At 31.1% G+C, this 12,934-nt stretch overlaps 1 protein-coding gene across 6 annotated transcripts; it reads left to right on the top strand.

The window, feature by feature from the left end:
* Positions 1–6,837: 6,837 nt before the first annotated feature.
* Positions 6,838–9,237, top strand: LOC107957741 (vacuolar protein sorting-associated protein 2 homolog 2). Of its 6 annotated transcripts, none has more exons than XR_005927271.1 (6): positions 6,838–6,989; positions 7,570–7,654; positions 7,761–7,832; positions 8,199–8,279; positions 8,397–8,603; positions 9,038–9,104. XR_005927271.1 is itself a non-coding variant. In XM_041113998.1 (6 exons), exons 1-6 carry the CDS (start codon positions 7,068–7,070, stop codon positions 9,093–9,095), a joined length of 384 nt encoding a protein of 127 aa, XP_040969932.1. In that variant the 5' UTR covers positions 6,848–7,067; the 3' UTR covers positions 9,096–9,237. The 6 variants fall into 6 exon arrangements, 3 of the variants coding, with proteins under 3 accessions (XP_040969931.1, XP_040969932.1, XP_016748799.2); XM_041113998.1 differs by having other exon boundaries at positions 6,848–7,070; positions 7,567–7,674; positions 8,542–8,603; positions 9,038–9,237; XR_005927270.1 differs by having other exon boundaries at positions 6,849–7,329; positions 7,570–7,674.
* Positions 9,238–12,934: the final 3,697 nt, after the last annotated feature.

Here is a 12,934-nt window from a genome sequence, read left to right as displayed (position 1 = left end):
TCCTTCTTTTGTTATATATATAATATAATATAAAATATTAATAATAATCATTACTTACATATATATAATATATATATTAACTAGAATATCTCAGATATTTCTTTCATTATGCCGCCTCAACTTTAGAAAAAGGCATAATTGCCTATTTGATCCTTTTAACTTTTCTTTAATCTATAATTAAACTTTTATCCCTATTGCAATTTAATCCTTTTTCATAATTAACTATCGAAACATTAAAATTTCTTAATGAAACTTTAATATTATCCTATTGACACTCCGTAAATATTTATAAAAATATTTACGGCTCAGTTTATAAAATCGAGGTCTCGATACCTCGTTTTCGACCCAATTTACCTAATAATTTCTTTTAAATCACAAAATTCACTAATTCAAAAATATTTCTAACTTTTTCATCGAATTTAGTGATCTCAAATCACTGTTCTGACACTACTGAAAATTGGGCTGTTACATATTTGCTTACAGTTTGGAAGAATTAGAGATGAAGTCATTGGGTATGTTGATTTTAATTTTGCTAGAGACTTTGATAAAATAAAATCTCTCACAATGTATGTTTTAAAATTAGGGGTTGTCCAATCAGATGGAAAGCCACTTTGTAAACTACAATTGTTTTGTCCACTACTGAAGTTGAGTACACGACGATTACTTAGGCTTGTAAAGAAGTTACTTGGTTAAAGGGACTCTTTGGTGAACTCAATAAAAATCTTCAGATCAGTATAGTGTTTTGTGAAAGTTAGAGTGTCATCTTCCTTACGAATGATCAAATGTTTCATGAGAGAACAAAGCACATTGATGTTCGGTATCATTTTGTGCATGATATTATTACTCGTGGTGATATTTTTTTGAGCAAATTTAGTACTCATGATAATCCTATAGATATGATGACTAATTCACTTCCTATAACCAAGTTTGAGTATTGTTTGGACTTAGTTGGTATTCATTGTTGAAAATTACCCCTTAAGGGGTTTTGTGGAAGAGGTGGAGAACTTGTTCGTTGAGAATTCTTTTCAAGGAGAAGATTGTTAGAGTTGTATGACCCAAATTCCAGTTAAAGAAATAAAATACAGTGGCAAAATAGGGGGATCTGTGGGGGAAGGGGTGGAGAACTTGTTCGTTGAGAATTCGTGTTAAGGAGGAAATTGTTAGAGTTGTGTGACCCAAATTCCTGTTAAAGAAATAAAATACAGTGACAAAATAAGGGGATCTGTGGGGGCGAAGGCCAAGGCCCCGAAGTGGAATCCGTATAGAAGTACACTCTTTTTATTTGATATTGATTAGAAAAGGTGTTTCAACCTTATTACACTGTTTCTATTTGACATTGATTAGAATAAGGGTTTTCAACCTATAAATATATGTAGTCGAAACTTCTTTTGTATTCATTCGAATTTCAACATTAATGAATTTTCTTCTCCTCTACTCGTAATTTTTTTCTCGAAAAAATTTCCGCATAAAATCTACATTTTTATTTTTCTTTATTTTACTTTGCAGTGCATTACCATTATCAACATTTAATTTTTACACCGCCCAATAGAAAGAACACCACTACTCCCGGTAGAAGTAACATTATAATTGTTTTAAACAATAAAGCAGAGTTTTTTTTTTAAAATTAAAAATCTAGCAAAGTTTTGAATAAGCAGAAACTTTGGTTCTTCATTTGACTTAATAATATCTTTTTATAGTCTCCTTCTAACAAAACTGTAGAAACCAGATATCCATTTTTCCCCTGAATTCTATTTGAAATATTTTGAGTAACAGTGAACCAACACCTAAGCATTAGAGAAACACACCCAAATATAAAAAATAAAATGAAAAATATTGAGATTTGATAAAATAATAATAATTTATACCTTATTATTGGAAAAATACTCTCTCATCTCATAATGGAACTAATTAATTTAACATAAAAACAATATAATAATTTATTTCAATATTAATATATAATTTAATTACATAGGTAAAATATTTAATTGTAATTGAAGTTAAAAATAATATTTATAAAAAAATCAAATATATTTAATTTTATATTACGTAATTAAATTAGGCTTTTCCTCCCCCAATAATCACAGCTGCTATTATATTATGAAAAAAAAATAGTCTCCACATATATATAATAATGGAGATAGAGTGTATACAGTCAAGCTTTTGATGAAAACGCCATTTTTGTTGATGAATTGGATTAAAAACAGATTGCGTGCATGGATGGGTTATATATAACTTATGAAATTTAGGTTGGGGAGGTGGATTAGATAAGCTAATCAGTAAATGATAAAATAAAGCAATGAGAGATGCTATCTGCCTAAACAATCAATGATATATATTTTATCGTTTCTCTTTTCATATGTTGATTGATTGGTTGTCGTAGATTTTGCTTCACATGGTAGATCTTTTATCTTACTCATTGGAATAAACAGAGAGATGGTGATGAATGACTTTGAAACTCAAGGAAATGATTAAACAATAGAATTGGGGAAAGGAGGGTGCAAAAATAATAATAATAATAACCCTATCAAAGGAAAAATATGATAATGATGGATATTTGGAAAACAAGTAATAGGGGGGATGATTAGGCTATGTGGGCAATTTGGAGGAAGAGGACATGTTTTTGGAATCAATAGTGGCCCATGCCAGACAATAATCTGGTTTTTAGCAATCATGATTGTTTTTCTCTCATCCATCCATCCATCACCCTCTCACTCTCTTTCACTTGTCCTTTGAGTCATGTGAGGGAGGGAGATTGCACTGCCCTCCTCACTTTTTCCTGATTCACAAATGAAAATTCACTGAAAAGATGATTATGTAACTTGTGTCATAAAACATGCTAATAGCTTAAACTAATAACAATTAAAACTATCAGCTGATAAAACATTTCTCTTCTTTTTCGAAAAACAAATTTGGTGGCGAGTCAGGCACAAACCTTTTCACTTGAACACACTCCCTTTCTTTCAGGATTATACATATTTACTTCAAATCATCAACTATTTAAAATATTCCATAGTATGCAACTGGATTCGCCTACAAAGAGGTGATTGGTGGCCACAGGAGAAGAAATTTAGCGTGTCCTTAATCCTAGCTAGCTCCCCTGTGGCTATTGTTGTGCGGTTAGGTTAAAGCCCAGTAGCTTCTATTAAGGTAGGTAATGTTGAGCCGCCTACTCGCCCGAGCTTTCCGTCTAGAATGATTGGAATTCTCTCGCTACCCGACAAAAAAACAATATACTTTCAAATATTAAAGATTCAGAGAGGTCTCTCTCAGCTTGATACAAGCCAGGGCCTGGTAATCTTGTTCATACACATGCCCTTGGTTTATGGACAACTAAGTGTTCAATGCTTATGTTGATCTACAGTTTCAATTGAATGTTTAAATTGCGGGTAAAAATGTTTTTTTTGTTCTTTCCTATATAATATTAAAGATAGAAAAAAGATAATATAATTCAAATCCGTATTAAATGAATGTCCGTCAAGAATTTTAACCACTGTTTTATATAAATCAAGATTTATATCTATGATGAAAAAATCAAAAGCACAAAAGGATGACTTTAACGGTATGACACGTTAATCCTGTTAACCAAACTCATATTTAGACATGGTTCTCATATTTATGCATCACATAAGGTTAGAATAGAATATGTAGTGATTCAAATTAATGGTTTATACAAAATAGTGTAAACTTTATAGTATTATGTACTCATATTATACAACTTATCCAATCATAATAAAATTTTAATTCAATTGATATTGGTATTATTATCAGTTTAAGAGAATATGAGTTCGAACACATTAAAAATTATTGATATTTATTTTTAAAATTCGTAATTATCTCTCTTAATTATATTATATTCAAAAATCGAATTTATATTCTCTTTCTTAAAAAAGATATAATCAATCTTATGGTAAAATAATGTACCATCGGAACTAACTGCATGCAATTTTCAATTACATGTGGTAGGGTAGAGTTAGCCAAGCTTTAGAAAGAGAAAATTTTACATCCGAAGGTGAAATCCACACTTTCTTTCGTACCAGAAAAAAAAAATAGCCAATAGGGTGGGATTGATTTATAGGGTTACATAATTAATTAGATGCAATAGTCTCTTAATGCTTGCATTTACCTCCTTTGTCGCATCTATGCCATGGTAGTCGATTCGTTCGTATTAACATTGTATCGTTTTGGTTGTTATATGTGCCGGTCCGATGGATATAAATTTATATTATATACATTGGAAACTGCTGCTAGAATCTCATTTAAATGATCACTATAAAGAAATAAATCATCATCTTAACTTTCAAGTTTATACCGGCCGAGAAAACTCATGAGCTATAAGCTCTCAAAGGAACCATGCTTGCAAGTTTCAACATTTCTCCTTTGGGATTTCAAAACTACTTTTTCACTCTAGAAATAATGAACAAGTGCTTTTAACTTTTTTATGTTTGGAAGCGAAAAATATCGAAATATTTTTATTTATATTAACTTATTTAAAAAGTATATAAAAAATTAGGTTAATTTATATTTTATGTTTCATTATGTTAAATATTTCATATATTATTATATTATTTTATTTAAATATCATTAATCACTATATTAAATTATTTAAAAATAATTTGTTATCATATTTAAGGTTTTTTAAAATATTTTATGCATCATTAATTTTACTAATAATTTATATTAATTATTTAAAAAATATTTAAAATTTATACTTTATGTATCATTATATCAAATTATTTAAATATTATATAATTTAATTAATTTTTAACTTTCCACTATCATGTCGAAAAATAATATCTTAAACCTTCAATTACAATTTCTAACAACAATGAGAAACACTAAAAAATTAACTAACAACACTTTTTTTTATATTTTTCTACCATATTTTTCAAAAATACTTTTTCTAAGAAAACACTTTTAGACAGCATTTTTCGAAAGCAACAAGAAGTGAGAACTAGTCCTTAGAATTGTATAGTTCGCTCAAAGATACAAACTGGGCCTAACTTATAGTTGATTCTTCACAAGCCAGTATCTTAGCCTGGGCCAAATCAGGCAGGCACTTTCTGGCCTGGCCTCCTTACCAAACTTGGTTACTCGAGAGCATTGCAAGCCAAGCTGCCTTGAGGTTATATATTCCTAATGTCGACTTAGCTTTCAACCCAAAATTCTAAAATATGTAATTATAAATTTAAAAAATCAAAATATTACATAAAAATTGAAAAAATAAAAATTCTAAAATATATAAATATAGATTTTAAAAAAATAAAAGATTATATAAAAATTGAAAATGGTCAAATTTTATTTTTTTCAAAAACTCTAAATTCAAAAAATTCAAAAAATATATATACATCTAAATTCCTAAAAAAAATTATATATTTTTTATGAACTTTATCTATTTTGCAAATTTATAAAGATATATATTTTTAGAATTTTTAGAATTTAGAGTTTTTGAAAAAAAATATAGTTTATGACAAATTTTCAATTTTTATATAATATTTTGATTTTTTAAAATTTATAATTACATATTTTAAAATTTTATATTTTTTTAAAATTTTATATTTTTTGAATTATTTATATATTTTATATATAATTTTTTATATTTAAATAATATATTATTTATAACATTTAAAAAAAATGTGACATGACGCATTCTAATAACATCACATGGATGGTCAATGGTCGTTGAACATTGATCTATTAGTTATGGTGCCGTAAGTGTAGTATATTCGATTCGTATAATTGTATTTTAGAAAAAATTAGTTTAATAAAAATATTCATAAATTACATTAATATCCATATACATTGTTCTCAATAGTTTTTGTATGCAAAGCAACATGAAAGCAAATATTAACTCACATGTTATCTAACGTTTAATTAATACTAAGTGATATTACGTGGTCGATCGTAATACGGAAAGATAGTTTATATTAGTAGATGGACTTAAACATGTCCTTAGTCTAATAAAAAATGAGCAAACCGATTGAAAGACTAATATGTCATCTATCAAGTCTAATTGGGGAGATACTTTGTCTTGAGCATCGAAACAGATGACTCTCAAAAGATAGAAACATAGATGTGACTGACTGAATTGATAATACATCGAACAAGACTCAAGTAGAATAAATCCTAAATCTATTTATGAATTTATTCACTTGTGATATTCATAGTGTGACATACCTTAATTATGAGTGGATGATAGACTATGTGCGTGTGACTCGTATACTTTGATGTAAGGATATTCTATGAGGGTAACACACTTATGACAAGTTCATTGGACAAGCACTAATTGAGTAGCTTTTATAATTGTATGTAATTAAGGATAGTTCAGTCACAATACTATAATGAAATGACTTCATGACTAAATAAGTTTATAATTAATAGGTGAAAAGCTTGATCAAATGAACAAAAATGAATGAAAATGATAAAGTTGGTGAAATTGGTCACATTCGGAAATGAATATATTTTCTCACTAAGTATAAAAATGACTTGAAAATTAATTTAAGTTTTTCGAATTATTATTTAATTAAATAATTGAAGATCGAAAATAGAGTTAAATTAATTAGTCATCATGAATCCATTGAATATGAAAATTAAATATATTTTCTCATAAAACTTTTTACAGTAAAGTTGTCATGACTTCAACGGTATTAAAATTGAGTTGAGAAATTTATTTAATTGAAAATTAATTTATCTAATTAAATTAATTAATTAATAATATTTATTTTGAGAAATAGAAAAATATGCATTGGGTTGAATTTTATTATAAAGCGTTTGATTAAAAATTTAAGAAGCACATATAATTGGACTAATACAAGAGAGGCCCATTCTCTCCTTAGGCTCTGTTTGTTTGCTTGTATTTGATTTTCCAGAAAATATTTTCATCATTTTCCAGTGTTTGTTTGGCTGAAAAGGTTTTACATATGGACAATGTTTTCCAAGACACGGATAAAATGGCTTTGGGTTCAGGGAAAATGTCTTACTGATTTCTTTCTGTAAGACATTTTTCGAAATTTCTTCCTCCAATCTCACCAATTCTCCTTCATCCATTCTTCATTTCCTTCTCCTTCTTCATGCAGCTAACTTTTTTATGCTTTGTATTTCATGTTTTTGTCGCCTCTCTCACTCAAATCTTCTTCTTCTTTTTTTGTTGAAGAATCTGTTTGGATTTTTTGCATCTGTTTGTTCTATTTGGATTTTGCATCTTTCAACTGCTTCTTTCTTTATTTTCTCCAATTGGACGAACGAGAAAGATTACCCACTGTCATTCGCTTGACTGGGGTGAAGCTTTCCCCCATTTTGTACATCAGTTCTAATAGGGGAACTGGGAGTGAGGTAACAGTTCTAATGGGAAACTTTCCCCCAATTTGTGAGTTCTATTTTAGTGAGATTGTTAACTTTTCTGATTTCATGCTTTGGTTCCTTTATCTACTTAACATTGGTAATGAAGTTGTAAAATTCAATGGTTGTTTCAAATCTAGAAGATTCTGTTGATTATTCATGTGAGGCATGAACATAAGAACAACACATTAGTTTCAAATCTAATGTGTTTAATCTCCCATATGTGTTTCTCAGGCTGCTGCTAGAATTTTAGCTCGCCAACTTGTACGACTGCGTCAACAGATAACTAATTTGCAGGGGAGTCGTGCCCAAATTACAGGTGTCGCAACTCATACACTGGTTGAGTTTCTACAATAAATCATTGGTTCTTGGGGTGGTTAAAGTTTGTACGCCAGTACCTCATATTTCATTTTATGTGTTCACAGGCATTATATGCCAACACCTCGATTTCTACGGGAATAAAAGGAGCAACTAAGGCAATGGTGGCAATGAACAAGGTAGGTACTTAAAACCTTGCTTTGGTAAATGTTTTACGATGTTTTTTTTATCAACCGTGAAGTCCTTTTGAAACAAAAAATCGTGTGTAGACTAACACATAATGGATATGACAATTTTCTCTTCATACAGTCTTTAACCTTGAGAACATAAAAGTGATGCAGTGTAGACTAGCACATAAGGAGTCTTGCGAACATGACGTTGACTGCTAACAATTAATTAAGATCGATTCACTTTGTCCTCAGTGCAAAGATGCTTACATTTTTTGTTCATACAGAAATCTTTGCAAGAGAAACTTAGAGCTTGGATCAGCTTGTGCGAGTGTGTTTTATGTTCTAGTAATGTTTGTTTGGATGTATTTTTTACAGATAGAGATGATGTCAGAAGCTATTGATGAAACTTTAGATAAAGATGAGGTCGAAAAGGAAACAGAAAAGCTCACCAACCAGGTGAGATATTTTATTTACTGATATATATTTGTTTTGATTTCTTTTTTTGTTTCATTGCCATTGTTCCCAGTAAGTTTTTCCCCTATTACTCTAATTTATAAGCTTTTAACCGATCAGGTGCTTGATGAGATTGTTGTGGATATTGCTTCTCAGGCTGGATTCTTGAAATTGACCTTATAAAAAAATTTCTGTAACATGTTCCATTTTTCTAATTACTAGAATGTGTCGATAAAGGCTTAACCTTGTCCCATTCTTTTAATAGTTATCTTCGGCTCCAAAGGGTCGGATTGCATCAAAGAATGCTACTCCCCTGGTTAATGTCAAGTATGTATGACTTTTTTCGAGCAAAAGCTTCATAATTCAATAATTTTTGTTATGCACTATAATATCCTCTAGATAGGTCTGCGTCTGTTAATTGAACTTAAAAAACTTGAGCATTCTTTTCCTTGATCATTCACAAAGTACTCTACAAAGAAAGTATACAAAATATTATATGTTTCATCATCACAAGAAAAAAAATAAGCCATCAAATTATCTGCTCAAGATTGAAAATACATATTTTGGAAAGTAAAGGAACTAGAATGATCATTATAGTGGAGAGACAGAATTTGACCAAAATTTTATGTTTTACTTTGTTTTTCGAAAGTGTTGTGTATGGTGAGAGTATGTTACTCCACCTTCATACAAATCCTCTAGAAACATATTCACGTTGGGCACACACCAGAGCTTTGACAAATCTTGTCGGTGATTTGGTGCAGGTCCGAGCCTACCACTAATGTTGATGATCTTGAGAAAAGATTGGCATCTTTACAATGACTTTGATGACAAAAAGAAGGGAAATGTGTAAATGATATGAAGTACAAAACAAATTTTATATATTTATATATTATATTCATGAAGGACTTAGCTGAAATTATATATATGTTAGATAATGACCTGATACCTTTTAACTTCTTTAGATTGATGATTTATCTGCTATTTTTTATAGTAGTCATTTTACTTTAAATTTTGCTCCATTTTTGTGCTTATAGATAGCTCCATTTCTATTTGCTTTTCTTTTTCTTTTTCTCAATTGGATGCATTTTTATTTGAGTCAATTTGGTATTTATATAAAGTTAATATGTAATTTTTGAGTTTGACTTCAATAATTAAATTGGTATTTGAACTATTTTAATTTTACATTTGTGCTTTTCCCAAATATTCATTGTAATGGTTTAACATCAAATTGAATATTGAAATTGAATTAAGATATTAAATTGGGAAAAAAAATGTACCAAATTAAACATCAATGTAGACTTAAGTATCAAATTAAACATATAAATTTTGATATAAATTTTTTTACTTTTTGATATTGATTAGTCATTTAAATTTTTTTTAATTTTAAGTACAATTAGAATCACAATTGTAATAATAAATAATATACATTTAAATAACTATTATCATAATTAATCATTACAAAAGATGATCATACTTTAAATATATAAAACATAAATTTATTAATATATATATAATAAACTCAATTAAATAATGAAAAGATAATAAATTCTTAAATATATATTTGTTTAATTTAAAACAGTTTTTATGAAATATTTTCAAGAAATCTACCAAACGACAGAAAATATTTTACACAGATTCATTCAAACATCAGAAAAGTAAATCATTTTCCAGAAAATCCTACATTGAGTTTCTAAGGGTGCATCGCTATACAGTTTGTCTACCCTAACCGAGTGACCCAAAGGACTTAGTACAGATACCCCACTCACAATCTCCTCAGAGCAGTCCAAGTTGTCCATAATCCGTTCTGTGGCCTCCAATCAATATTCTGCCACATTCGGGGCTATACCAGACACGCCCCTAAAGATCTCCGCTCCGTTAGCCCGAAGTCGTTCAGAAATAGATCCCCGAACTCTATTGCCCGTACTTGCCCCGGCAACCCTTTCCTGAACACGAAGCATTTCCTGTGACAGGGCATCATCCTCGGCACCACGGTCATGAGACTCTACCTTTGTTGCCTGTGATACCGGTGCATCCACCATCGGCATATGTCTCGAAGACAAAGATCTCGCTCGAGCACTTCCTCGGCTCCGTCCATGGCCTCTTGTACTCATATCGTATTTTCTTGATTACGAATTTTTATGCATCAATTAATATTCCAGTGTTTATTACAGATGTTTTATGAATCAGACAGTAGTTCAGAGTTTGTTTTCGCAGAATCGAAGTCTAGCTACAGTTTCAGTCTCTTATCAGATTTTCCTATGGTTTCAGTATCATCCTATCTAGAGTATCCTAGCAGGATTTTAGTATAGACAGATAAGTCAGAAAAATATTCAGAAGAGTTCAGAGTAATACTTATTGGCTTGGACCGGAGATTCGAAATGCCACATTCTAAAGATCTAAATTTTGAAAATCGCATTTTTTGCAATCTTTATAATTTTTTTTTTGTTTTTGAAAATCTTTTTTTTTTGTAAACCCATTCCACAGCCGAGTTGTTGCAACCTAGGCTCTGCTACCACTAAATGTAGCACCCCAAACCCGGCCCAGACGTTATGGCCGGATCCGACATGTCACATCGAAGTATTCAAAACATTTTCGATCCAGAAAGAAAACTTACTGAGTGTTTTAAAAGATTAATTCATTAAGGGTTAAAGTGAATGGAAGCTGTACACCAGGTAGGAAACCAGAAAAGAGGTGGTGAGTCCATCGGACTGCTTAAGTACCAAGCTCCCTTCTGATCCAATCCTAGACATGCATACCGCCATTGCCACACCTTAACGTCATGGATATTTCTAGGAAACCGATTTGATTAATTCATTTTTAGGAAAAGTGATTAATTTTGGAAAATACTTTCATTGCGGAAGCTTTGCTTGTTGTCGTGTTATTTTGAAATCAACTGTTGTTTTTGAAAACGCGCCCTAAAGCTATCCAATTTCAACAGTTAAAATAAGTATTACCTATCTTAGTAATACATATTAAAACCATCAAAAATAATTAAGCGGCCTTATTACATTTAAAAACCCAAAACTTCAAATTTCCATAAATAAAAGGATGCCCAGTTCACCAGAAGAAAATCAAACTTTCAGAACGGGTGGCCACTCCGAATTCCCTCACAGCTCCAAGCCCACTATGGTTGGGGATTTCCTGCGAGGATGAAAATAAAAGGGTGAGTTTGGGGAAACTCGGTGTGTAAGGAAAACCCATTCAAAGCCCAAGTCAGCTCAAGCCTATTAGGCCTAAGCCCATTCAGGTAACAGTGGTACTGGGCTAGAGCCCTTTTCAGATTACAATAAACTGGGCCTTAGCCCCTTATTCAGATAACAGTATGGCGCATAGGCCCATTTCAAAATACATGCAACATCAATAACATATGCAAGCCCATTTGGGGAAACTACTCAACCCACCAACCACTACACTCCACCCGTACCAGCCATACACTCCATGTGGGGAATAGCTCAACCCACCCAGCCCAACACTCCATAGTTGCAGCCTTGCTGCTCAGTTAACAGTAAATTGAGGCAAAGCCTCCAGTACGTGGACAAGCCACTTTCAGTACTTCCTCCGTCAATAGCCCAGTCCCATGCATCAGATAATAACAACATGGCATGCAGTAAATAACAACAGTCAAACATGCATTTAGGTCAATTTAACCCTAGGGGTATTTCGGTAATTTATCTCTTAGGGGTAAAATTGTAAATTTTCCACTTTTAAAGGTATTTCAGTAATTTATCTATTTTAGGGTTTTTCATGCATATTCCTACTTTTCACGTACTAACAGAATCATGTACCGAGAGTTCTTACCGAATTGGGCCCGTTGGCCCATCATTCCAATTTTGGCCCATTAAGCCCAAAAATATCGAGGGCACAGAAATCATGCACTTTGCAGTCCAAACATTGCAGCTTACTAAAAACATTATCGATTTACCTCACGAGCATTCGCACACTCGCAAATCTACAAAATACTGGTTTTCGGTATTTCGGCTTTTCAGCTTTTACCGATCTAGACTAAGAAAGAGGGTGTTAGTTACACACCTGTTTGCGACGATATGCTGACGAGATCCACACACGAACCGCCTACAATTGGATTACTAACACGTTAATCTAACTATTCAAATACAAACTACGTATTAACCCCTTACAATATTCGGCCAACCACACCTACAGATCATAGTAAGCTTATAAGAAATCAATAAGCAACTCATTAACAAATTTTTATCAATGTTTACCACATAATCATAATTTCACTGCAAGCTGTCTTCCTGAGCAACAGTCACTAAATTATTTATAACTGGAGTTACGAAATTCCAAATAAAGTACCGTTAATTTTCCCTGAAAATAGACTCATATATCTTCTATCCATAAAATTTTCAGAATTTTTGGTTTGGCCAATCAATACCAGATTTTTCTTAAAGTTTCCCATGTTTCACTGTTTGACTAATCTGACCACTCTTCATTACGAATCAAATTTCTCATTGTACAGAATTCAAAATATGTTCTCGTTTATTTCATTAGAAACTAGACTCAATAAGCTTTAATTACATAATTTATTCAGCTCCTAATTCATCTCCCACAATTTATGGTGATTTTCCAAAGTCACGTTACTGCTGCTGTCCCAAGCAGATTTATTACCAAATCACTCTTTCATACACCTATCTTGCATG

This window comes from Gossypium hirsutum, chromosome A05, assembly GCF_007990345.1.
Source record: "Gossypium hirsutum isolate 1008001.06 chromosome A05, Gossypium_hirsutum_v2.1, whole genome shotgun sequence".
Taxonomy (NCBI): Eukaryota; Viridiplantae; Streptophyta; class Magnoliopsida; order Malvales; family Malvaceae; genus Gossypium; species Gossypium hirsutum.
Note: the sequence above shows the minus strand (reverse complement) of the source record. Positions and strands in the feature narration are given on the sequence as shown.